This window comes from Symphalangus syndactylus, chromosome 13 (assembly GCF_028878055.3).
Source record: "Symphalangus syndactylus isolate Jambi chromosome 13, NHGRI_mSymSyn1-v2.1_pri, whole genome shotgun sequence".
NCBI classification, from domain to species: domain Eukaryota; kingdom Metazoa; phylum Chordata; class Mammalia; order Primates; family Hylobatidae; genus Symphalangus; species Symphalangus syndactylus.
The window spans coordinates 22,732,353-22,757,900 of record NC_072435.2 but is presented as its reverse complement, the minus strand read 5'-3'; the positions used below and the strand labels follow the sequence as shown (position 1 = coordinate 22,757,900).

At 46.2% G+C, this 25,548-nt stretch overlaps 1 protein-coding gene across 2 annotated transcripts in view; it reads right to left on the bottom strand.

The window, feature by feature from the left end:
- Positions 1-1,758: 1,758 nt before the first annotated feature.
- Positions 1,759-25,548, bottom strand: part of NLRP13 (NLR family pyrin domain containing 13) — a 41,969-nt gene continuing 18,179 nt past the window's right edge. The window contains exons 5-12 of one of the 2 annotated variants that reach the window (XM_055237871.1): positions 22,810-24,397; positions 21,667-21,837; positions 18,901-19,065; positions 16,055-16,225; positions 12,845-13,015; positions 8,855-9,025; positions 6,073-6,200; positions 1,759-2,188 (exon numbers count right to left, since the gene is read on the bottom strand). In XM_055237871.1, coding sequence (XP_055093846.1) covers positions 2,163-2,188; positions 6,073-6,200; positions 8,855-9,025; positions 12,845-13,015; positions 16,055-16,225; positions 18,901-19,065; positions 21,667-21,837; positions 22,810-24,397 — 2,591 coding nt within the window. In that variant the 3' untranslated portion in view covers positions 1,759-2,162. Of the gene's footprint in view, positions 2,189-6,025; positions 6,201-8,854; positions 9,026-12,844; positions 13,016-16,054; positions 16,226-18,900; positions 19,066-21,666; positions 21,838-22,809; positions 24,398-25,548 lie in introns of those variants that run through there. The other variant, XM_055237870.1, reaches the window with a different exon arrangement.

Below are 25,548 nucleotides of genomic sequence, written 5' to 3'. Positions count from 1 at the left end.
GGTTGGAAGAGGCAAATACCAATTAAAAGTGAAACTACTAGGCCAGGCATGGTGGCTCACGCCTGTAAACCCAGCAGTTTGGGAAGCCGAGGTGGGTAGATCACGAGGTCAAGAGATCGAGACCATTTTGGCCAACATGGTGAAACCCCAGCTCTACTAAAAATACAAAAAGTAGCCGGGTGTGGTGGCACACGCCTGTAGTCCCAGCTACTCTGGAGGCTGAGGCAGGAGAACTCCTTGAACCCAGGAGGTGGAGGTTGCAGTGAACCGAGATCACACCACTGCACTCCAGCCTGGGTGACAGAGTGAGACTCCATCTCAAAAAAAAAAAAAAAAAAAAAAAAAAAAAAAAAAAAAAAACGAAATAATTGCAGTCATGAGTAATAAGAATTTCTGGGGTTTGAGCATGAAAGAGGCTTAGATACAGCAGAAGATACTGTCATTGAAGATGCAGTCATGCAGGGACGTCCAGTCTTTTGGTTTCCCTGGGCCACTTTGGCAGAATTGTCTTGGGCCACACGCTGATGGCTGATGAGCTAAAAAAAAAAGTCCATGCATACAAAAGTTTATGAATTTGTGTTGGGACCTCATTAAAAGTGGATCCAGGCCGTGGGTTGGACAAGCATGGAGATTAACATTAGGTGTAAAGAATACAGGTTGAACATCCCAAATCCAAAAATCCAGAATATAAAATGTTCCTTTTGAACACTGAGATGATGCTTATAGGAAATGTTTACCGGAGCATTTCAGAATTCAGCATTTTAGATTTTGTGTGTCCAGCCAGTAAGTACAACGCAAATATTCCAAAATCTGAAAAAATGCAAAGTCCATGCATTTCAGATAAGGGATACTCAACTTGTACCACTGGAGGGGCTGAGGGGGGGCCAGGAGCTAAAGTCTTTTAACTGAAGTCTAATTTGGCAGTCCAGAAGTGGCTTCGAAGAACAAGAGGTCTAAATCTAAAGACACGAGGATAGAGGCTGAGAGGGAGACAGAGGGGTGAAGAGAACGGTCGCAGAGCAGAAGGTGAGGAAGAGACCACCCACCCAATTAACCACTAGGCTCCCTAGACAAGACAGCCACGCCCGAAAGAGGTGTAAGAGAAGCAATGTCCTCAGAGGAGATGCAGGTTTCAGAGAGAGGGAGATAAAAGGGACCGTTTCAACCTATTCTCTAAATATAGGTTTGCTGGTTTCCAAAGAGCACAGTGAGAAGGTTTCGGGTGAAGAAGGGCAGGAGATGGAATAAACTCAGAAAAGTACATTGTAATGAAGAGTGGGAGATAGGAATCAATCCAGGCCAGATACGGTGTCTCACGCCTGTAATCCCAACACTTCGGGAGGCCGAGGCAGGTGGATCACTTGAGGCCAGGAGTTCAAAACCAGCCTGGGAAACATGGTAATACCCCATGTCTACTAAAAATACAAAAATTAGCCAGGCCTGGTGGTACATGCCTGTAATCACAGCTACTTGGGAGGCTGAGGCAGAAGAATCACTTCAACTCGAGAGGTGGAAGTTGCAGTGAGCTGAGATGGTGCCACTACACTCCAGCCTGGGTGACAGAGTGAGACCCTGTCTCAAAAAATCAATGCAGAGTCTAATACTTCTTGGGGGAATCAATATAAGTGAAGATAAAGGCATATGAGGAGTTCTGGATGTCTATGTGGTTTAATCACAGTATAATAATTATGGAATTATAAACACATCGATCCCACTTCTGAATCCATGAGAAATGAGGCTTTGGGCTTTCCTGAGGTATTTTTATATTCTTTGCTTTATTGAATTCTCTCAACACCTCCAAGAATTAAAAACACTACACCAAGGAAGACATAGACAAGACCGAAGGCACAGCCAACTTATGATCTTGGGACCAGACACAGTATTAGACTAGGATTCCGGACCTGGGCGTGTAGTGGGCTGCCTCTAACAACCGTGACAAAGCCTCCTGCAGGGAACAGCTCATTTGTCCCCACAAATGGTGACATCAGAGCGACACACAGGCCAGGACGTCCTGGTGGCTTTCTCCCAAGATCCATGGTCAAGCCATGTGGCATCCAATCCGTGGGATCACCACCACCACTTGTCTTCAAGGTCATTAAAATCCCAAGCACACTTGAGTTTCAGACACAGCTCCTCCTGTGAGGTCTGTATCTCCTCTCTCACTACATTGTGCAAGTCTTTCTGAAGCCTGCAGAATAAGAAGTACTGCAGTTAAGAAGCAGTGAAGAAGTTTAGAGTAAATTTTTTTTTTTAATTTTTAAGGTTCAGGGGAACATGTACAGCTTTGTTACATGGGTCTATTGTGTGACATGAAGTTTGGTGGGTGAAGGATCCCATCACCCAGGTAGTGAGTATAGCACCTGAAAGTAGTTTAACCCTTGCCTCCTTCCCACTCTCCTCCCTCTAGTAGTCCCCAGTGTCTGTTGTCAACAAATATATGTGTATATATGTATATATACACACATACACACACATATACATATTTTTTGAGACGGAGTGTCACTTTGTCACCCAGGCTGGAGTGCAATGGCATGATCTCAGCTCACTGCACCCTCCACCTCCTGGGCTGAAGCGATTCTCCTGCCTTAGCCTCCTGAATAGCTGGGATTACAGGTGCACACCACCACGCCCGGCTAATTTTTGTATTTTTAGTAGAGATGGGGTTTCACCATGTAGGCCAGGCTGGTCTCGAACTCCTGACCTCAGGTGATCTGCCCACCTCGGCCTCCCAAAGTGCTGGAATTAGAGGCATGAGCCACCATGCCTGGCCTACTGTCACCATCTTTAAATCCACATGTACTGATTGTTTAGCTCCAACTTGTGAGAACACATGGTATGTGGTTTTCTGTTCCTGCATTAGTTCACTTAGGCTAGTGGCCCCCAGCTGCATCCATGTTGCCACAAAAGATATGGTTTCATTCCTTTTTAGGGCAGTGTAGTACTCCATGGTATATATGGACCACATGCATGTGTGTTCCTCACAGCACTGTTCACAATAGCATTGACATGGAACCAACCTAGGTGCTCATCAGCAGTGGACTGGATGGAAGCAGTGAAGTACAGGCAGGGTGCAGTGTGAAGTGGCAAACTGACATAAAGCAAAATAAAGGTTTAGGCAAAAGTAGTTGCCATTTTTGCCATTAAAAGTAATGGCGGCCAGCCACGGTGGCTCACACCTGTTATCCCAGCACTTTGGGAGGCTGAGGCAGGCGAATTACCTGAGGTCGGGAGTTCTAGACCAGCCTGACCAACATGGAGAAACCCCGTCTCTACTAAAAATACAAAGTTAGCCGGGCGTGGTGGCTCGTGCCTGTAATCCCGGCTACTCAGGAAGCTGAGGCAAGAGAATCGCTTGAACCCAGGAGGCAGAGGTTGCGGTGAGCCAAGATCATGCCATTGCACTCCAGCGTGGGCAACAAGAGTGAAACTCCATCTCAAAAAAAAAAAAAAAAAAAAAAGTAATGGCAAAAACCATTACTTTAAAACCACTGCATTAAAAGAAATAGCAAACACAATTACTCTGGCACCAACCTACAGAAAGACTAACAAATGAAGAATATCTTTTGTTTACCCTTCGACTGGGACCTCCCACCACCCTAGCCTTACCCACAAAGGTCGGGGAGAAGATTTGATGGCACAGGAACCCCTTTCCATAGAGAAAAGGCACAACCACAAAGGTAGAAGATGAGAAAACCATGGCGCAGATGACACAAGGGACCTTGTGGGCAGGCCAGGGTAACTCAGGCCATTGTCACTGTGTATGAATAAATCTAAGAACTTCTCATTAATCTGCATCTAGCAACTTTGAAAAATAAAATCTGAGCATTCTACAAGAGGCGGCGAGGGTCTGGGCACCCAGTCAGAAGCCCCTTCTGCACACATGCATGACAGACAGCAGAGAAGCTTCATCTTTAACGGTTGCTGTCCCAGACCCTTTTTAAAACGCACCACTGAGGTGTGACATTGGCAACATCAAATCTTAAATCTAAAGGTGCAGATTGTGACTCACTTCCTAAAGTAGGCAAGGTTCCTTGGCATCTGGGATGATTTCTGCTGAAATGTACCTGGTAACAACTGTTAACTCTTTACCTTTCTCCATGCCCCAACTTTTTTTTTTTTTTTTTTTTGGAGACAGGGTCTTGCTCTGTTACCCAGGCTGGAGTGCATGATGATAGCTCACTGCAGCCTCGAACTCCTGGGTTCAGGCAATCCTCCCACCTGTCTCCCAAGTTGCTGGGACCACAGGTGTGTGCCACCATGCCAAGCTAATTGTTTTTTCATTTTCGTAGAGACAGGATCTCCCTATGTTGCCCATGCTGGTCTTGAACTCCTGGCCTCAAGTGATCCTCCTGCCTTGGCCTCTCGAAGTGCTGGGATTATAGGCATGAGCAACTGCAGCCAACCTGCTTACCTTTCTGATTTCCTCCCAGAATACTGAATGGGGTGGAGAGTGTTCTAATTAAATGCTCTTCTCTCAATGCCTCAACGGGGCAACATAAAGCTTGGTGCAACCTCAGGGCCTTTGCACATGCTACTGTGAAACATCCTTTGTACATTCCACCCTTCATCTCTAGTCACCTCTCATGTTCCCTTCCTGATATAGGGACTCCTCCTTCCAGCCTCCTTGGGACTCAGGATCAATGGTACCACCTCAGGCAAGCCCGTTGCTATTCTGGCCACCCTCCTGTCTTATCTCGACCCAGAGTTTCTTTCACAGCATTCATGACAACAGAGATTGCTTTTATGTCTCAGATCTGTTATCTCCTGGAGGAGAACTCAAGACTCACGAGGACAAGCTCATGTCCATTTGTTTCCCCGCTGTCTACCATGCCATGGTGCTTGGCCCAGAGTCAGTATTGAAAAAGAAGCCATAAGTTAATGGCTATGGAGTGACATAGTAGAGTAGGTACAAGAATGACAAACACAAGCGGGCTCTCAAAATACCCAGAAGTCTCCAGGACTGCACCATCCAGGTAGTCATTAGCCACAAGTGGCTGTTAAGATTTAATTAGTAGGTTGATGCAAAAGTAATTGCCGTTTTTGCCATTAAAAGTGATGGCAAAAACCATTACTTTAAAACCACTGCATTAAAAGTAATAGCAAACACCATAATTACATTGCACCATCCTAATAAAACTAAAAATTTAAATTTATATTAAAGGCTGCTAGCCAGGAGCCATGGCTCACACCTATAATCCCAGCACTTTGGGAGGCTGAGGCATGTGGATCACCTGAGGTCAGGAGTTCAAGACCAGCCTGGCCAACATGGTGAAACCCTGTCTCTACTAAAAATACAACAACAACAAAAAATTAGCCAGGCATGATGGCATGCACCTGTAGTCCCAGCTACTGGGGAGGCTGAGGCAGGAGAATTGCTTGAACCAAGAGGAGGAGGTTATAGTGAGCTGAGATCATATCACTGCATGGCAGCCTGGGTGACAGAGCAAGACTCCATCTCAAAAAAAGAAAAAAAAAAAAATCTGGGCACGGTGGCTCACACCTGTAATCCCAGCACTTTGGGAGGCCAAGGCAGGTAGATCACCTGAGGTCAGGAGTTCAAGAGCAGCCTGGCTAACATGGCAAAACCCTGTCTCTACAAAAATACAAAAATTAGCTGGGCATGGTGGTGGGCACCTGTAGCCCCAGCTACTCGGGAGGCTGAGGCAGGAAAATTGCTTAAATCCGGGAGGTGGAGGTTGCAGTGAATCAAGATGACACCACTGCACTCTAGCCTGGGTGACAGAGTGAGACACTGTCTCAAAAAAAGAAAGAAAAAAAAAAAAACTACTAATTCAGTTCCCAGTCACACTAACCATGTTTCAAGTGCCCAATGACGAGATGCCGCTAGTGGCTACGCGGCAGGTGCACAGCACAGATGGAGATCACTCCCACCCTCACTGGAGGTTCCATTGGCCAACACTGCCTGAGGAAGCCGAGTGCAATGGAAACCTGATGCAAGCTCTAGAAGCCTAGTCAATCTAGCCTTGTCCCTGTAGGTTCTTCCCCGTGGAAAAGTCAGTGAGGATTACCCGAGTTTCTGCAGCCTGCATGTCGACTTTCTCAAAGCCTTACAGAGCATCTTGACACCATCAGGATCCAATTCATTGCCTAGAAGGTTCAGATTGACCAGGCTCTTTCTGCTGCTGAGAACAGAGAAGAGATGCTGGCAGCAAGCAGTCGTCAGACTGCATTTTGCCAACCTAGGGGCGGGCAGGAAGAAAGCACAACAGATAGTCCTCTGAGACTGGGAAGTTAGAAAAGAGATACCACATCTACAGGAAAAAGCTATTACTAAAGCAGACTGCTTAAGGGTGGAGCACTTGGCCGGGCGAGGTGGCTCACGCCTGTAATCCCAGCACTTTGGGGGGCCGAGGTGGGTGGATCACGAGGTCAAGAGATGGAGACTATCCTGGACAACATGGTGAAACCCTGTCTCTATTAAAATACAAAAATTAGCCAGGCGTGTTGGCACGCATCTGTAGTTCCAGCTACTCGGGAGGCTGAGGCAGGAGAATTGCTTGAACCCGGGAGGTGGAGGTTGCAGTGAGCTAAGATTGCGCCACTGCACTCCAGCCTGGCAACAGCAAGATTCTGTCTCCAAAAAAAACAAACAAAAAAACGGGCTAGGCGCGGTGGCTCACACCTGTAATCCCAGCACTTTGAGAGGCTGAGGTGGGTGGATCACAAGGTCAGGAGTTCAACACCAGCCTGGACAAGATGGTGAAACCCTGTCTCTACTACAAAAAAATACAAAAATTAGCCAGGCGTGATGGTAGGCGTCTGTAATCCCAGCTGCTCGGAAGGCTGAGGCAGAGAATTGCTTGAGCCCGTGGGGTGGAAGTTGCAGTGAGCCGAGATTGCGGCACTGCACTCCAGCCTGGACTCCATCTCACAAAAAAAAAAAAAAAAAAAAAAAAGTGGAGTACTTACTCCATGCCAGACACCTTTTAAATACTGACACATAACTCATCTAACCCATCTATCAATCTTATCAAAGGTAGATACTATTTTACACTGTATTTGATGGAGGAGGAAACAAAAATTTAACCTGCCAGAATGTGAAACAAACCATTTTAGCATACAACGGATATGAGTTTATTAGATCTTTGAAAGAACTGAAATAGCACTATTATTCCTTCATTACACTTTTTTCCATCTTATTTCTAAATTCAACAATACAAAATTTGAACATATGGTTGGCTAGCTACTAGAAACACAAAGACAAAAGTGAGAAAGTACATTAGATCAGTTTAACACATCAGAGATCTCCACCTGAGTTCATAAATAACTATTACACGCTGGCCAGGCGCAGTGGCTCCTGTCAGTAATCCCCACATTTTGGGAGACTGAGGCAGGCAGATCACTTGAGCTTAGGAGTTTGAGAACAGCCTGGGCAACATGGTGAAACCTCATCTCTATAATAAATACAAAAAAATAGGTGGGTGTGGTAGTGTGCATCTGTTGTCCCAGCTACTCAGGAGGCTGAGGTGGAAGGATTGCTTGAGCCCAGGAGGCAGAGGTTGCACTGAGCTGAGATCGCACCACTGCACTCCAGCCTGGGTGACAGAGTGAGACCCCATCAAAACAAACCATAAAGCCTTTCTTTTAGAAAGAAAAAAGTCGGAATGAGTCTCTCTCTTACGAAAATAGTTTGATAAGTTGCTTCATTAACTGATTTTTTTTTGAAGATGAACTTGATTCAGAATGCATTTATGCCAAACTATCTTAAATTTGGCACTGCAGATAACCTTAACCTATTCATTCTTTCAGGCCTATGAGAGAACAAGTCTAGTTTATGTTTAAACCAATCATTTAATTTGTGGTGTCTATATAGATTTAACAATCTCTGAATAGAGGTTTGAGGTGGCTGGTAAACCCCAACAATGCTGGAGGTGGTTTACAGTTTGAGTTGGTTCATTTGATACTAACAAATCCTAACAAACATCTTTTCTGAAAACATCACTGAGCTATCATATTAACGAACCCTGGAACCATTCCCTACATGAGAAATTGCTATCATTTAAGCCATATGTAGCAAAAAATCCTACATTTCAGAGCAACTCATCTTAGTCTGCTGAGTACACGTTGCATGATGGTTAACAACAGTGAAGTGGAGATTCACAGTGCAGAGAGCAGGCTGTATCCCCACCCCCTCCTCCACCCCAGCATCTGGCACCCACCATGGGCAGATTGGGAGAAACAATATTTACAATGTACCAAGGATGGTGGTAACAAGAGTAAAACACTTCTCTAAACATGAAAAACTTCAAGCTTATCATCTAGCAGGAGAGTTTTTGTTTTGTTTTGTTTGAGATGGAGTTTTGCTCTTGTCTCCCAGGCTGGAGTGCAATGGCATGATCTCAGCTCACTGCAACCTCTACTTCCCGGGTTCAAGCAATTCTCCTGCCTCAGCCTCCTGAGTAGCTGGGATTACAGGTGCCCACCTATACACCCAGCTAATTTTTGTATTTTTAGTAGAGATGGGGTTTCCCCATGTTGGCCAGGCTGGTCTTGAACTCCTAACCTCAGGTGATCCACCAGCTTCGACCTCCCCAAATGCTGGGATTACAGATGTGAGCCACTGTTCCCAGCTAATTTTTGTATTTTTAGTAGAGACGGGGTTTCCCCATGTTGGCCAGGCTGCTCTTGAACTCCTGACCTCAGGTGATCCACCCACCTTGGCCTCCCAAAGTGCTGGGATTACAGGCATGAGCCACCGCGGGCAGCCAAGATTTCTTAGAGGAGGACTTATCTCCTTTGCCTCACTTTCTAACCCCTGATGGGATCCGATCATTATATCTCCCCACCCGCAAGAGTAGAGAAGGGAGACTCTGCGAGAACAGCATCAACTCACCCAAGTGTGTGCAACGCACGAGGTGAAGGTTTCAGAGCCTCACACAGTAGCTTCACTCCATCATCCTTCAGATCATTTTCTCCCAAATCCAAGATTTTCACATTATGATTATGCCTCAGGGCATTAGCCAGCTCTCGACAGCCCTCTCTTGTGAAAGAACAACCTGACAAACTGCAAAATAAAAACATACAAAAGAGGGGAAAGTAATTACGTCCCAAAGCTGTGCTGTGTTTACACCTGCCCATCTCACTTTCAAGGAAAGGAGACACCCTGAAGCCAGAGTTCTGTCCCAAGCCTTGAATGAGGAAGGTGCGAGTCAGCAGGGCCGAGATACCTCCAGGTGCTCTATTTACCTGAGATAGAAAGAAAGCCGAGGGCACAGCAGCACAGCCCTCTCCCTCCCACGCCCCCCGCAGGTGCATAAGCGTGAAGGGCCTCTCTGTGGTGTTTACCCCCCAGCACCCAGAGCTGGCTTGGTTATCACAGCGCACAATTCTCAGCCTTCGAGCTCAACAGTTGAGCTGAAGATACCAGGAATCTCCCATAATGGCAGGTCTGAATTTCCCAGAATAAATTACTATACCATAATAAGTTCAAAATAGTTAATCCAGGTGACTATTTGGAGAAAATATGGGATGAGGCAGGGAGGGATGAGGCGGGGAGGGATGAGGAGAGGAGGGACAAGGAAGACAGGATGAGAGAGAGGAACATTGGAAGGTGATACCCTTATGCAGAGAAGGCACATGGCAATCCAAAATCCTTAAGCCTCCCTCTCCCTGCCAAAAAAAGGTTTGGCCTGGCATGGTGACTCACGCCTATAATCCCAGCACTTTGGGAGGCCGAGGCGGGTGGATCACGAGGTCAGGAGTTCGAGACCAGCCTGCCCAACATGGTGAAGCCCCGTCTCCACTAAAAATACAAAAATTAGCCAGGCATGGTGGTGGGTGTCTGTAATCCCAGCTACTCAGGAGGCTGAGGCAGGAGAATTGCTTAAACCCAGGAGGCGGAGGTTGCAGTGAGCCAAGATCACACCATTGCACTCCAGCCTGGGCGACAGAGCAAGAGTCTTAAAAAGTTTTGTCTATGTGAAAAATGTCCATGCGGCTAACCCATCAAAGGCCAAGTGTAAGAGAACTGCCAGCCTGATAAATGATACATGCAAATCAGACCAAAGACAGTCAGATTTCCCTGGAGTTTAGACATGGTGGTCAAAGCGTACAAAAATCTCAACAGGAATATAATTGTTGGCTTTGTGTTTTTTTTTTTTTTTTTTGAGATCTATTCCACGGCATGGCAAATGTACTTAATAGAATATTGTACCTTTCAAAATTGCTAACATAATAAATTTCAAATATTGTCACCACAAAAATAGTGTTAAGTATTTGAGGTGATGGACACGTTAACTAAATTATTCCACATTGTATTCATAATCATAATACTTTGTACCCCCAAAACATATACAGATGGTACATTTACAATAAAAAGATTAAAGTCCTAAAAACAAAGAATTCCCTGCAAGTGACTGGGGAAAAACAAAATGTAATAGTTTAAAAAAAAAATCAGCAAATTGTATCAACAGGCTTTTTTTATCTGGAAGTTTTTGTGAATGGTTGTCAGCATCTGAAAACATACTCAACTTCATTCTTATAAATGCAGATGCAAATATAAAACTACTTTGTGTTTACAAAGGAAGAGATATGATCCACGGGATGGGCCTCAAAATAATTTTAGAGGGAGAAATTAGTTCAACCATTGTGGAAGACAGTGTGACGATTCTTCAAGAATCTAGAACCAGGCCGGGTGCGGTGGCTCACGCCTGTAATCCCAGCACTTTGGGAGGCTGAGGCTGGTGGATCATGAGGTCAGGAGATCGAGACCATCCCTGGCTAACATGGTGAAACCCCGTCTCTGCTAAAAATGCAAAACATTAGCCAGGCATAGTGGCAGGCGCCTGTAATCCCAGCTACTCAGGAGGCTGAGGCAGGAGAATGGCTTGAACCCAGGAGGTAGAGCTTGCAGTGAGCTGAGATCGTGCCACTGCACTCCAGCCTGGGCAACAGAGCAAGACTCCATCTCAAAAAAAAAAAAAAAAAAAAAAAAAAAAAAAAAAAAAATCTAGAACCAGAAATCCCATTTGACCCAGCAATCCCCATTACTGAGTGCTGGTGAAGCTTTAGATGAAAGGAGATAGGCCATAAATCAGTAATGGTTGAAGTTTGAGCATGGATTGGAATATATGCTCTTCTCTCTACTCTTTTTTTTTTTTTTGAGACAGAGTCTCGCTGTCGCCCAGGCTGGAGTGCAGGGGCGTGATCTCGGCTCACTGCAGGCTCCGCCCCCCAGGGTTCACGCCATTCTCCTGCCTCAGCCTCCCGAGTAGCTGGGACTACAGGCGCCCGCCACCACGCCCGGCTAATTTTTTGTATTTTTAGTGGAGATGGGGTTTCACCGTGTTAGCTAGGGTGGTCTCGATCTCCTGACCTCGTGATCCACCCGCCTCGGCCTCCCAAAGTGCTGGGATTACAGGTGTGAGCCACCGCGCCTGGCCTCCTCTCTACTCTTTTCAAATTCCCCTGGAAAAATAAATCCGTTGGGTCAGGCGTGGTGGCTCACATCTTGGTACATGCTAGACCGCACATAACCAGCACCCAGTAAAAACCCTGGGCTCAGGGTTTCTAACGGGCTGCCCTGGTAGACCACACTTGGCATGATTGCCACAGCTGGTGGCTGGAGGAATTGTGTGTCTTGTGTGACGTCAGAGACAAAGCTTGGAGTCTTAAGGAAAAGATGCACTCACACAAACGATTTCTCAGCAAAGCAAATTTACTTCTGCACAGAGGGTGCTTCTCTTTGGCCAGTTGCCATGAGAGCACATAGAACAAAGGAGAATGAAAGTTTTTATCCCTGATGCAAATCCTGACCCCGTGTCCTTTCCCCATTGGCTGGGGTCGGACCGCACAATCTTAACTAGACCCGATTGGCTAAATGTTTGAACTTTTTCTTAGATAATGTGGGCACGTCAGGGAGAGAGGGGAGAGTAAGGGAGAGAGGGGAGAGGGGGAAAAGGTAGTGTGTGATGAGCTGGAGAGCTAGTTTTCTTCCCAAATAAGGAAAGGAAGGTGAGCTAATACTGATAAGCCACTGGTGCTGTCAACATGCCTGGGCATGTAGTAAAGGCAGAAAGAAAGAGAAGGAAAGGGAAGGGGAGGGGTACTGTGGATTAAAGAATAAAGGATTGATCAGGCTATTTGAAGAGAAACCTTGTCATATCCCACACGTGACTGCACGGGGAGAGGACTCCTGGGAGCTTATGTCTGGTTTCCTCTGGACTCTGTCCCAAGCCCCTTTCCCTTTGCTGATCTGCCTTGTGTCCTTTCACACTGATGAAGTGTAGCCGTGAATACACTATGGGCTGGATCCCGAGTCCTCCCAGTGAAACATCAAACCTGGGGGCTGGTCTCGAGGTCCCCCAGACACACACACATTCACAGTCCTCCCACTTTCCCCATCCCACACCCCCAACAAAACCAGAAGCTCCTCCCAGTGAAACATCAAACCTGGGGGCTGGTCTCGAGGTCCCCCAGACACACACACATTCACAGTCCTCCCACTTTCCCCATCCCACACCCCCAACAAAACCAGAAGCTCCTCCCAGTGAAACATCAAACCTGGGGGCTGGTCTCGAGGTCCCCCAGACACACACACATTCACAGTCCTCCCACTTTCCCCATCCCACACCCCCAACAAAACCAGAAGCTCCTCCCAGTGAAACATCAAACCTGGGGGCTGGTCTCGAGGTCCCCCAGACACACACACATTCACAGTCCTCCCACTTTCCCCATCCCACACCCCCAACAAAACCAGAAGCTCCTCTATGGCAAAGAGCTTGTCCACACCTCACTCAAACCCCATCAGGAACTCAGCCATTGGTGGGTCAATTCCCATCGCTCTGCTCCATCCGCAAACTCAGAGGGAGCCAAGAAAACTTACTTCAGGCTCTGCAGGTTACAATCTGGGCGACCCAAGGCCTCACACAGGAACTTGACTCCCTTGTCTCTCAGGCTGTTCTTGCTCAGATTCAGGTGCGCCAGGCTCCTGTTCTGCAGGAGAGCATCTGACAAGTGCTTGCAAGCGGGTGCTCCCAGCTGGCAAAACCAGAGCCTGCAGGGTGAGAGCCACAGAGATGGACACTCAGGGAAGCAGCCCAGACCCAGCCTCCCGGGACAGAGCCTCAGGCCCCCTCCGAGTCTACACATGCAGCAGAGCTCCCTGGACGACACGGTCTTTCTTTTTAGCTGGACACCAACCCAGACTATGCCAGTATCTTGCGTACCATAACCCTCCCTTGGTCCAGATTTCTACAGTGAGCACACCAAGTCTGTGGTTCTCATTAGTGATTGGTTTAGGAAAAAATAGAGAAAAAACTTCCAAGGCTCCAAGGCTCTGGAGCCAGCTGGGCGTGGGTCCACATGGGCTTGTCTGTCAGCAGCTGGGAGACCCTCAGCAAGCTCCCGCACTCCTTTCAGCCTTCATTGCCTTCCATTCAAAAGTGCAGTAGGATGGTCTGGCAGAGAGCTGCCAGTGAGCCCGTAAGCAGTGCATGTGCTTGGGACGGCACTTGGCAAACAGGCAGTGTGCAGGTTATAGATTATTATATCACAAATAGAGATGGCATATATTAGATATGCATGTATTACATAATATGTGTTAACATATAAGTTTTTTTTGTTTTTTTTGTTTTTTTTTTTGAGACGGAGTCTCGCTCTGTCGCCCAGGCTGGAGTGCAGTGGCGCGATCTCGGCTCACTGCAAACTCCGCCTCCCGGGTTCACGCCATTCTCCTGCCTCAGCCTCTCCAAGTAGCTGGGACTACAGGCGCCCGCCACCACGCCCGGCTAATTTTTTTGTATTTTTAGTAGAGACGGGGTTTCACCGTAGTCTCGATCTCCTGACCTCGTGATCTGCCCGCCTCGGCCTCCCAAAGTGCTGGGATTACAAGCGTGAGCCACCGCGCCCGGCCCAACATATAAGTTTTATGAAAATATATGTAGTTACATAATAGTATATCATTAATATATTAAATATTAACTATATTACATATATTGCATAATACATATATCATAATGTAAATATATAATGAAATATGTTACAATTATACATGTATATACATATAATTACAATCAATTACATTATAAATTATAACTAATAATTTGTTATAATATGTAAATAACTATATAATTAGTTGTAATTATATAATTACAATTATAAGTGGTTAAAATTACAACATATATGTGTATGATGTTACAATGTGTAGAATTATAAGTTATAATTATACTAATTATTAAGGTTGTAATAGAGTTGTAATAATATATTAGGGTTATAATACTAATTAGTTATAATGGTGCTACAATTCTACGCATTGCATGATGATCATACACATATAATTACACATGTATGATTAACTCACATTCTATGTATGAATCACCTATCAATATTCCTGCTCGTGGAGGCTCAGTGCTGAATGAGCGCTGGCCCCCTGCTCCTTGGCCAGTTCAGAGTCCGTGGTTCTCCAGGATAATCAACTTGGTGACACCTAAAGGCCCTTGGCCTTTTCTATGCTTTTTATACTCACCTGACAATTGTCCAGTCTCAGGAAAACCCACCCTTCCCTCTATTCCACACCTGCACCAGAGCAGCACGATGCAGCTAGACAAGAGGAGACCTAAAGAATCTCACCGTGTGTCCATCGCTGTACAGGGTCTCTCATCCCCACACGGCAATCCTCTAGATTCCCGCAGTCCTGCCTACAACTGCTCACATCACATCTCTGAATGGCATCTCAAGCTCCTATATCCCCAACCCAAACTCTTCTTACCCAGACCCTGCTCTGCCCCCAATCTCCCGTGTGCTGGAGAATGGTCCCACTCTTTACCTAGCTGCCAACCTCACCCTCTGGGAGGTGTTCTTGGTACCCTCCCTCCTAACTCACCTCGAATCCATCGGCAAACCCCACTGGCTCTACCTTCCGATCTATCCTGAAATCCTATAACTCCCCATGGGCCACTCTCTCCTGGTTGATAGGAGCCCCATCTCTTGCTCATAGTGGTATTTTTGTCCTGACTGTAGTCCACCTGGCCACAGCAGCCTGCGTGATCTTTTGAAGTAGGTCAGATTAAGGTAATGTCCCACTTTCAATCCAAGGATGACTTTCCATCTCATCCCAGACAAAACACAGATTCCTACACAGCCCAGCATATCCCAGGCACTGCCATCTCCTACCACTATCGCCCTCACTCTACTCCAACCATGCTAGCTTCCTCATTGTTCCTCCAACAGGCTGTGCTTGTTCCAACCTCAGGCCTTTTTTTTTTTTTTTTTGAGATGGAGTCTCACTCTGTCATCCAGGCTGGAGTGTAGTGGCGCGATCTCAACTCACTGCAACCTCCACCTCCTGGGTTCAAGCGATTCTCCTGCCTCTGCCTCCTGAGTAGCTGGGATTACAGGCACCATGCCCCGCTAATTTTTTGCGTATGTTTAGTAGAGATGGGTTTTGCCATGTTGGTCAGGCTGGTCTTGAATTCCTGACCTCATGATCTGCCTGCCTCAGCCTCCCCAAGTGCTGGGATTACAGGCGTGAGCCACCTTGCCCAGTCCAACCTCAGGCCTTTCACTCTGCTGTTCCTTCTCTGCATATGGCTGCCTCCCTTGCTTCATCTGAGTCTCCAAGTATCACCTCTTCAAATAGGTTAGTGAGAGAAGACCTGCTGGGAAATCAACCCCATCCCTGTCATTCTACTCTCATTCTATTTTGTTTTTCTTCATATCTATTGTTTTGTTTTTATATGTCACTCATAAAACTATATCTTCCACATGGGCAGGAAGTACATCTGTCATATCTACCACCCCAGCCTTGAGGCCTTGTTCTCTCTCTGCTAGGCGCTCACATATGGGTTGACCAAAAAATTCATTACTTCCTGGGGTCCTCGTGGAAATTAAGTTTCTTGGCAAAAGCTCCAGAGATGGAATCAACAAATCCAGGATGCTACTCAGAATCTGTTTTAGAGCAATTCCTGGCACATAGTAATTACTCAATGAATGTTACTTTTTAATAATATAAATAGATATCAAATGAAGAAACCATTGTTCTTGATATCTGTGCCCAAAGAGTCATTTCTAGAAATGGAACCAGGGAAAAACTTACTCTAGTCTCTCTAAGGCACACTTGGGGTGAGTCAGGGCTGCACACAATAGCTTTATGCCGTCGTCTTGGAGCCGATTAAATCCCAGACACAATCGAGTTACGTGTTGGATGCTGGTGAGAAACAAGGCCAGGTGCTGACAGGTGGCTGCTGACAGGTTGCATTTCTCCAGGCTGTGGAAGGTGCAGGTGCAAGGTGAGCCTCAGCCATGGTGCCCAGGTTCCTCTACTTTTCTCTCTCAACCACTTGATCCCCGAGACCCAAACATTATGGGAAGATTAAATTGGAGAAAGAACAAAAGCTTAAAGAAGGAGAAAAAGGGCAAGGCGCAGTGGCTCACGCCTGTAATCCCAGCAGTTTGGGAGGCCAAGGCAGGTGGATCACCTGAGGTCAAGAGTTGGAGAGCAGCCTGGCCGACATGGTGAAACCTCATCTCTACTAAAAAAAGAATACAAAATATATATCCAGATATATATATATATATGTATATATAAATATATATACATATATATTTTGTATATATATATATATATATATATATATTTTATATATCTGGGCATGGTGGTGTGCATCTGTAGTCCCAGCTACTCAAAGGCTGAGGCAGGAGAATTGCTTGAACCCAAGAGGCGGAGGTTGTGGTGAGCCAAGATTGCGTCACTGTACTCCAGCCTGGGTGACAGAGGGAGGCTCTATCTCAAAAAAAAAAAAAAAAAAAAAAAGAAAGAAAAAGGTGAGTCAAGGTAGGGTTTTCTCAGTCCTGTTGAGGTGTGGGCTGGATCACACTTAGTTGCAGAATGAGAGGACTGCCCTGTGCGTTACAGGATGTCAATAATAACTGACCTTTACGCACTAGGTGTTACTCACTAGTAGCAACCCCCCCCCCCCACCATCAGGACAACAAAGCATGTTGTCCAGGCATTGCCAAATGTCCCCTGGGGGACAAAACCAAATCATCCCAGTTTCAACTAATTTAATAGAATCCAGTTGAAAACCCCTGGATTTGAGCAGGATCAAAGAAGCCTAAGGAAATTAGGCAAAGAAAGGCTGCCGGGTGAGATAGCCATGATCAAAGTGAGGGGAAAGCTGGCTGGAACTGAGACCTAAGGTGGTGGGAAGAAAGAAGAGGCCAGGCATGGTGGCTCATGCCTGGAATCCCAGCACCTTGGGAGGCCAAGGCGGGTGGATCACTTGAGGTCAGGAGTTCAAGAACAGCCTGGCCAACATGGTGAAACCCCATCTGTACTAAAATTACAAAAATTAGCTGGGGATGGTGGTGTACGCCTGTAATTCCAGCTATTCTGGAGGCTGAGGCAGGAGAATCGCTTGAACCCAGGAGAAGGAGGTTGCAGTGAGCCGAGATAGTGCCACCATACTCCAGCCTGGGTGACAGAGTGAGACTCCATCTCAATTAAAAAAAAGAAAAAAGACAGAACGACAGACAGAACGACAGACAGATAGAGAAAGAAAGAAAATAAGTATATCAATGTGATAAGTAAATGCAGTAGGGGGATCCCCGAGGTTCCCCAAAACATACCCACTGCCACCCCCACTGTGCCACTCCAACTTGAAAAGAAGATGCTTTGAGAAGGCCGCAAGACTTACGACAGCTCCTTCAGGGGACACGTTGGTAGCGTGGAGGACTCCCTCAGGCTTCTCACTTCAGAGAGATCATTGTCCCCCAGGCTGAGGAAGTTGAGACTTGTGTTCTCAGTGAGATTGAGAAAAAGCTGACAAATCTGGTGGGTAAGGCCACAGGACTCCAACCTATCACAGAGGCCCCAAGACAGACCGTTACTTTTCGAAAGAGTGATCTGCGTTTACAGACCCCCCTGCTCCATGAATGAAAGCTGACTTTCTCCCTTTTCCTCATCCCTTTCAGAGGTTGGACGGCCCGCATGTCAACGCTACTCAAAGTGTGGGCCACGCTCCAGCAAGAGCAGCATGACATGGTAGCCTGTTAGAAGTGCTCATTCTCAGTTCCCACCCCAAACATGCGGGATCTCTGCAGTTGAGTTCCTGGAATCTGCATTTCTTGAGTTGGAGTCTCGCTCTGTTGACCAGGCTGGAGTGCAGTGGTGTAATCTCAGCTCACTGCAACCTCCGCCTCCTAGGTTCAAGCGATTCTCCTGCCTCAACCTCCTGAGTAGCTGGGATTACAGGCACGTGCTACCACGCCCGGCTAATTTTTGTATTTTTTTAGTAGAGACGGGGTTTCACCATGTTGGTCAGGCTGGTCTCAAACTCCTGACCTCATGATCTGCCCCGCTTGGCCACCCAAAGTGCTGGGATTACAGGCATGAGCCACCATGCCTGGCCTGGAATCTGTATTTTAAAACACCCGCTAGGTTGGGCCGGGCACAGTGACTCATGCCTATCTATCCCAGCACTCAAGAGGCCGAGGCAGGCAGATCACTTGAGTCCAGGAGTTCAAGACCAACCTGGGCAACGTGGCAAAACCCCACCCCTACAAAAAGTACAAAAATTCACTGGGTTTGGTGGCATACACCTGTGGTCCCAGCCACTCGGCAGCTGCAGTGGGAGGATTGCTTGAGCCAAGGAGACAGAGGTTGCAGCAAGCAGAGATCACATCACTGCACTCCAGCCTGGGCAACAGAGTGAGACCCTGTCTCAAAAACAACAAAATAAAAAATAACCTCCCCCAAGGTGAGGCTGATATACATTAAAATTTGAGAACCACAGCTCTACACACAGGAACATTCTCCTTTGCTCATCTTTCTCTGTCTCCTTTTGCTACAATGCCGAGTGATGTCAGCCCTCCCAGTGGATCTTGGAAGCTATGGGTGGTCTTGCAACCCCCCTTGACAGATCTAGGGAGCCAAAGACTTACCACAGATACTTGAGGTTACAACCTGAGTGTCTCAAAGCTTTAAGAATCAGGGGGACAGTCATTCCCAGCTTGTTAGAGCTGAAGTTCAGATGGGTCAGCTTGCTGTTACCCTGAAGGACAATAATGAGGTCCTGCAGAACCCACTCAGGAGTTACCGATTTACACCTGAGGAAGGGAAGGGACATGAAAGCCGGACTGGGGGAGAAGACTGGTTTCCAGGATCCCATCTGCCTCCTCACCCTGCCTTCTACCACTCACACGGCCAAGGTTATACAGGAATCAAGAACAAGGGCTGAGCCATGGTACGGGACCTTGAAAATAAAAACTAACATATACTCCCCCCACCCCCGCAAAAAATCAGTAAGCTCAGTTGCAAGTACGAAGTCAGGAATCCCTCCCTCTCTCCCCAACTCTCCTAGAGACCTGCCATGAAGAGGTCCTGGGGCCACCTACTCTTCTAGGAAATGACCTCCCCGTACACACATACAATCCAACCTAGAAAAGCCCAGCAAGAATAACTCTCTTGCATTTTCTTGAACTTCTTTCTCTACCTTGAGCACTAAAAACCAAAATTTTAATATTAAAAGAAAAATTTAAAAAGAAGACTGCCCAATCCCATTACTGGGTATATGCCCAAAGGGACATAAATCATTCTATTATAAAGACACATGCATACGTATGTTCACTGCAGCACTGTTCACAATAGCAAAGACAGGAAATCAACCTAAATGCTCATCAATGACAGACTGGACAAAGAAAATGTGGCACCCATATACCATGGAATACTATGCAGCCATAAAAAATAATGAGATCATGTCCTTTACAAGAACCTGGATGGAGCTGGAGGTCATCATCCTTAGGAAGCTAATGCAGGAAGAGAAAACCAAATACCATATGTTCTCACTTACAAGTCGGAGCTAAATGATGAGAACGCATGGACATATAGAGAGGAACACTGGGGCCTGTTGGAAGGTGAAAAGTGGGAAAAGGCAGAAGATCAGGAAAAATAACTAATGGGTACTGGGATTAATATCTGGGTGATGAAATAATCTGTACAACAAACCCCATGACACACATTTACCTATGTAACATATACTTGTACCCCTGAACTTAAATGTATTTTAAAAAAATAAACAAAGGCCGTGGCCCCCTATGCCTGCCTCTCATGAGTTTGGTCCAGCTCACTCAATACACTGAGGTTTGAGGAAAATTATGATCAAACCTTTCACTCTTATCTGGTTGAATCAATGCATGCATCTAGGCTTTAGACCTTGAAAAGTAAGACCTAATGGTGGGGGAAAAGCAAGGTAGAATTCATTGGCCTAGACACCAGATCATTCAAACAAATCCCACCTCAGATTCAACACTATGCATTACTCTCCCCCCTATAGTTTTCCCCCCCTTAATTGTTATACAAGGTCCACCTCCATTTGCTAATTCCTTCCTATCTTCAAGCCAGATCTGAGACCCTGTCATTCATTCCTCCTTGGATCATATTAGCAGGGGACCAATACGCTTTAGTCCACAGCTGTGCTCCAGCTCCAGAGAGGACCCTCCCCCTGCTCACCTTTATTTTAAAAGGTTCTATTTTTAATTCACATACTTTTTCCCTTTTCTGCAGCTCATCTTTCTCCCTAATTCATCCCAGGACAAGCCTAGGAAACCCTGGTGTTGCCTCCAAGAGGAAAGACATACACATCAAATGCAGTGGTATGCTGATAAACGTTACCACTGGATCTCCAGGGAAAAAAAAAGTCCTAATTTATAGCTTTTCCAATTTCTGTGGTGTAAATTCTCCAAGCCATTCATGGCCAATTTCGATCTGCCCACTTGCTGTCACTAAACGGAGTTACAAAGATAGGTACACACACAAGTGGCTCTCACCAGGTTGTAGCAGCTGGCTCCAACATGTCACTGGACAGAAATAAATGTCCAGAATTGGTAATAGAAGGCCTGATGGCTTTGTTGATATCATTTGAATATACTAAGTACATTCTCCTCATGGTGCCTTCTATCTTGTTTTCTTGGCTTGGAATGCTCTTTTTCCCCAGGTATCCACGGGCACAGTCCCTCCTCCTTCCCTACGCTGAGTCAAGTGGGTCTTTACCCAAATACCTTTCCAGTGAGACCCTTCTGCCTTTCCCACCTAAAAAATGCAAGCCACCTTCCTCCTCATACATCCTTTCTGAGCCCCCAGTTTTCTTTGGGAGATGCCACCCTCTTGGGTCCTATTCTGATGATTTTGTTTGCTTCCCTGACACAATGTAAGATCCCTAATGGCAGGAGTTATCTGTTGGCTTCACTGCTAGAACCTCAGAACTGAGAGCAGAACCTGGCACACAGGAGGTGCCCAATACTCACTGAATGCAGGAGTGACCCATCAAACACTACCTACTTTTGCTTAAGACATGAAACAGTCTCAGACTACACTTGTCTGTAGCTCTTCTTGAGTGCTTTGACTCCACCATACCCTACAAGTTTTCTACTCCTTCAAATCCAGCTCAAAACAGGACTGAGGCCCTAGGGAAAAGTTACTTTGTCTACAGGTACCTCTAATGCGAGATCATTCTTGATAGATCAGCATTTTAAAATTTCAGCCTACTTTGCCTAAGTAGCAGTTTCATAAATACAAGCACAGTTTATTTTATCCTCCTGAGCACGTAGCTTGCCTTCTGGCAAATAGATAGCCAACCGCACTCATCAAAAGGGAGAAGTTGGGAGATTCTCCTAGGGTATCTTCTTGAGCTGCTGGCGTCTCACACTTACGTCAGTTTCTGGATTTTGCATCTTGGATTTTTCAGTGCAAGACAGAGACCCTTCACAGAGGAAGCATGAAGTTTGCTATTACTCAGGTCTAGCTCATGCAGATTCTCATTTGTGACCAATGTAGAGCAAATACTGTTCCATGCGTGCATCCTGGAATCAACCTTGCTTGTCCTTCATGAGAGAGATAACACGGGTAAGAGCAAATTAGCCTCAAGCAACGCCCAGAACACAATTTATGGGACACAGAAAGAAGCCCTAACAAAATCATTAGAATTTTCCTCATGTGGCTGGGTGCGGTGGCTCACACCTGTAATCCCACCACTTTGGGAGACCGTCAGGAATTTGAGACCACCATGGCCAACATGGATAAACCCCATCTCTACCAAAAATACAAAATCAGCCAGGCATAGTGGTGCATGCCTGTAATCCCAGCTACTCGAGAGGCTGAGGCAGGAGAATGACTTGAACCTGGGAACCTAGATCTGTCAGGGTATGGGGGTTGCAAGACCATCCCTAGCTCCCATGATCCATTGGGAGGGCTGACAGCACTCAGCATTGTAGCAGAAGGAGACAGAGAAAGATGAGCAAAGGAGAATGTTCCTGTGTGTAGAGCCATGGTTCTCAAATTTTAATGTATATCAGCCTCACCTTGGGGGAGGTTATTTTTTATTTTGTTTTGTTTTTGAGACAGGGTCTCACTCTGTTGCCCAGGCTGGAGTGCAGTGATGTGATCTCTGCTTGCTACAGCCTCTGCCTCCTTGGCTCAAGCAATCAACCTACCACAGCCCCCAAGTAGCTGGGACCACAGGTGTGTGCCACCACACCCAGCTAATAAACCACTCAGTCATGGACATTCAGTTAGATACAAGTAGATGTCTTAGCACAATGCCTGGTACTTAAACCTTCCATATTCAATGTCTAAGATATAAAGATTTGTCTTTAAGTAGATCAATTAAATTAGCTAGGAAACTAGATGATGCCTAAAGGACAATATTCTTTCAAGTTAGAGCTGCTCCAGACCATTTGGTCGGAAATAAGCACGAATACATAATGACAACACATCCCTGGTTTTGCATGAAAGAATTTGCACAGAGCCTGAGAAAATAGGAGAACGTTGAGAAAGAAATGATTTGTAATACTCACTCCAGAATTTCCAAGTCCCTTTCAAGGATGTGACTGCTAACAGAAAGCCTTAGCTTATTTAACCTTTTACAGTGCTTTAGGCAAAATGAAGAAGCTTGGAGTTCTTCGTCCCCCAAGATATTAAGGTCAACTTCAAAGATATGACCCAACATCTTCTTTGCGAAGTCTTCCTCCTGGGACTCACGTAGGCAGTGAAAAAGTTGTAGAATGTGAAATTGGAGAGAGGCACTTTCAGCCTTACCTAACTCTTCTCCCCACTTTAATAATTCCTCCATTACCCTGGGAGATATTTTACAATGCAAAGTATCTTCCAGTTCTCTTGCTATGTTTTTATTTAAAAGACCGAAGAAGAACAGAACCACTGAAGTCCAGTAGTCTTCTTTGTTAAGCAAGACGTCTCGCAGTAACATCTTCATCTCCTGTGGCTTTGTGGAATGGGAAAGGAATTCTCTAGGTTCCTCTAGCACAAAGGACATGGCTGCAAAAAACTCCTGGAAACTTAGGTGGGTGAAAGTAGTGCAACCCCCACGGTCATTGATCTTTTGAAGAATATTGAACTCGTAGAGAGAATCAATGAAAGGCACTTCCAGGGCCTCGATCTCAGTGTCTACTTTGTTAAATGTGAAGTTCATAGACCACAGCCCTTCTATGGCCAGACTGCAGAGGGCCTTCCATTGTCCTGGCCAGCTGTCATCTGCCAAATCCACCTCTGCTGTGGAGAACAAGTTGGAGAAAAAATAGGCATACAGACTGGTGGTGGTCTGAGTGATTGACTGGAGATCGTAATACCTCACCTTAGGCTGCTTCAGACAGGAACATACGGTCCAACACACCATGGGGGCACTGCAGGAATGAAAGAGAGTTTCGTTTTTTCTCATCTGCTGCAGGATTTTCTCAACTTCACTTGAGTCATCAAAGTGTCTCATGAAATATACCCATAGGTCTTCCCCTGTGAACCCTGTAATTTGTACAAAGCATGGATTCACTAATGAGGCCTTAAGATCTGTCACAAACCAGGTCTTGATCGTGATCAGTAAGGTAGCCAGGGGAACCAATTCTTTCTTCAACAAGCTGTGTAGGATTTTGGTCACCGGGAGCTGCTGGTACCAGTCTGTACATGGCGAGCCATCATCCAAGCTCTCAGAGTGTGACTCAGATATGAGTATTTCCTCAAAGCCATCAATAATAAACAGGAGCTTCTCTGGTTGAGACATGAACTCTTCAATGGGGGCATCAAAATCGGGCCAATCCAAAGAAATCAATTCAGCAAAGGTAGTTTCCTTCATGTGCCTTATTTTATGGCAGCTGAGATAGAAAACATAGGAGAACCTTTGCTGAAAGAGAACTCCACTTGCCCAGTGCAGCATAGCCTGCATTGCCAAGGTGGTCTTCCCAACCCCTGGGCTCCCCACCAAGACTATCGTCTGGGCCTGGGCTCTAGTCCTATTAGGATCCAGTAGGCGCTCCAGTTCCTCGTGTTCATCCTTTGATGTATTACGGATATATATGTGGTCTTTAGGCCAACTGATGTTGTCCCATGTCTCCAGTAGTTCGGCCTTCATCTTCTCTCTGTATTTTCTTCTGTGGTCTAGAGAGGGCGGAGTGGGGAGAACAATGGTAAGAATAAATTTCAGAGTTAGGAATGATTCAGTTACAAAGTTCCTACCCCAAAGACTTGAATAAGAGAAACTCTGCCTTCCAGGGTTTTGTGGGAATGCGGTGGTAGAAAGTTGCAAAAGGAGGCTGAGGCAGGAGAATGGCGTGAACCCAGGAGGCGGAGGTTGCAGTGAGCCGAGATGCACCACTGCACTCCAGCCTGGGTGACAGAGCGAGACTCCATCTCAAAAAAAAAATAAAATAAAATAAAAAATTAAAAAAGTTGCAAAATATGAAGACAAATAATTTGATGATATATACAAATGAAAAATACAGAATAACATAAGAGAGATCAAGAACACCTTTCAGAGAGGGCAGAGAAGGGATCATAGTGAGAAGCCTTTCACTAGAGGATTCTACACTGAGAGTGGAGAAGAATCATCAGAAGAGAAGTCAGTCTGGGGTACTTTCAGGCAGGGTGGAAGGCCAAGGTGAATGCCCACCCAGAATTTTTTTCTGCAAGCCTCTTGAGGGGGCCCACCCCATTGCCTGACCAGCTCAGCACCCCAAAAACACCTTCTAGCCAGTAGAGGGGGCCCATGAGCCCTCTTCTCTCACCAGCTATCAGGTTTTTCTCACTTCCTCGAAACACTTCAGGACAACAAGGGATTTGGGCAGGTGAGAGTCCCCCACTCACCAAAGGCTGACCCGACTCGACTCACAAGGGAATCGGTAACTGTAGAACCTGCCAGTTTCCCTGGTCCCTGTGCGCAGACAGCTTCAGCTGGTGAGGGCTTGGACTCTAGGTTGCCCTGAAGATCAAGGCTTTGTGTCTCTCCCATTCTCCCCATTCCTGGGTTTCTTCCCAAAATGACTACTGTGGGGCCAGTCACAGCACAAGGGCCAGGACCTCTAGAGAGGCTGGGGTGAGGAGGGATTGAGCTAGTGATTCTTAGAGGCCTTCTGGGGCCTACTAAGTATGCTGAGACAGAAGTGAGCATTCTAGAGTATAGTGACCAAGGCACATGGTAGGAGGCTGGATCGTGATTATCTTTGCTTCGAAAACCAAGGAATGAGACGCTGTATTTTTAAAACTCCAGGTTTTATAAAGAATAGATTATGATGCATCAGTGTAGGAAAGGA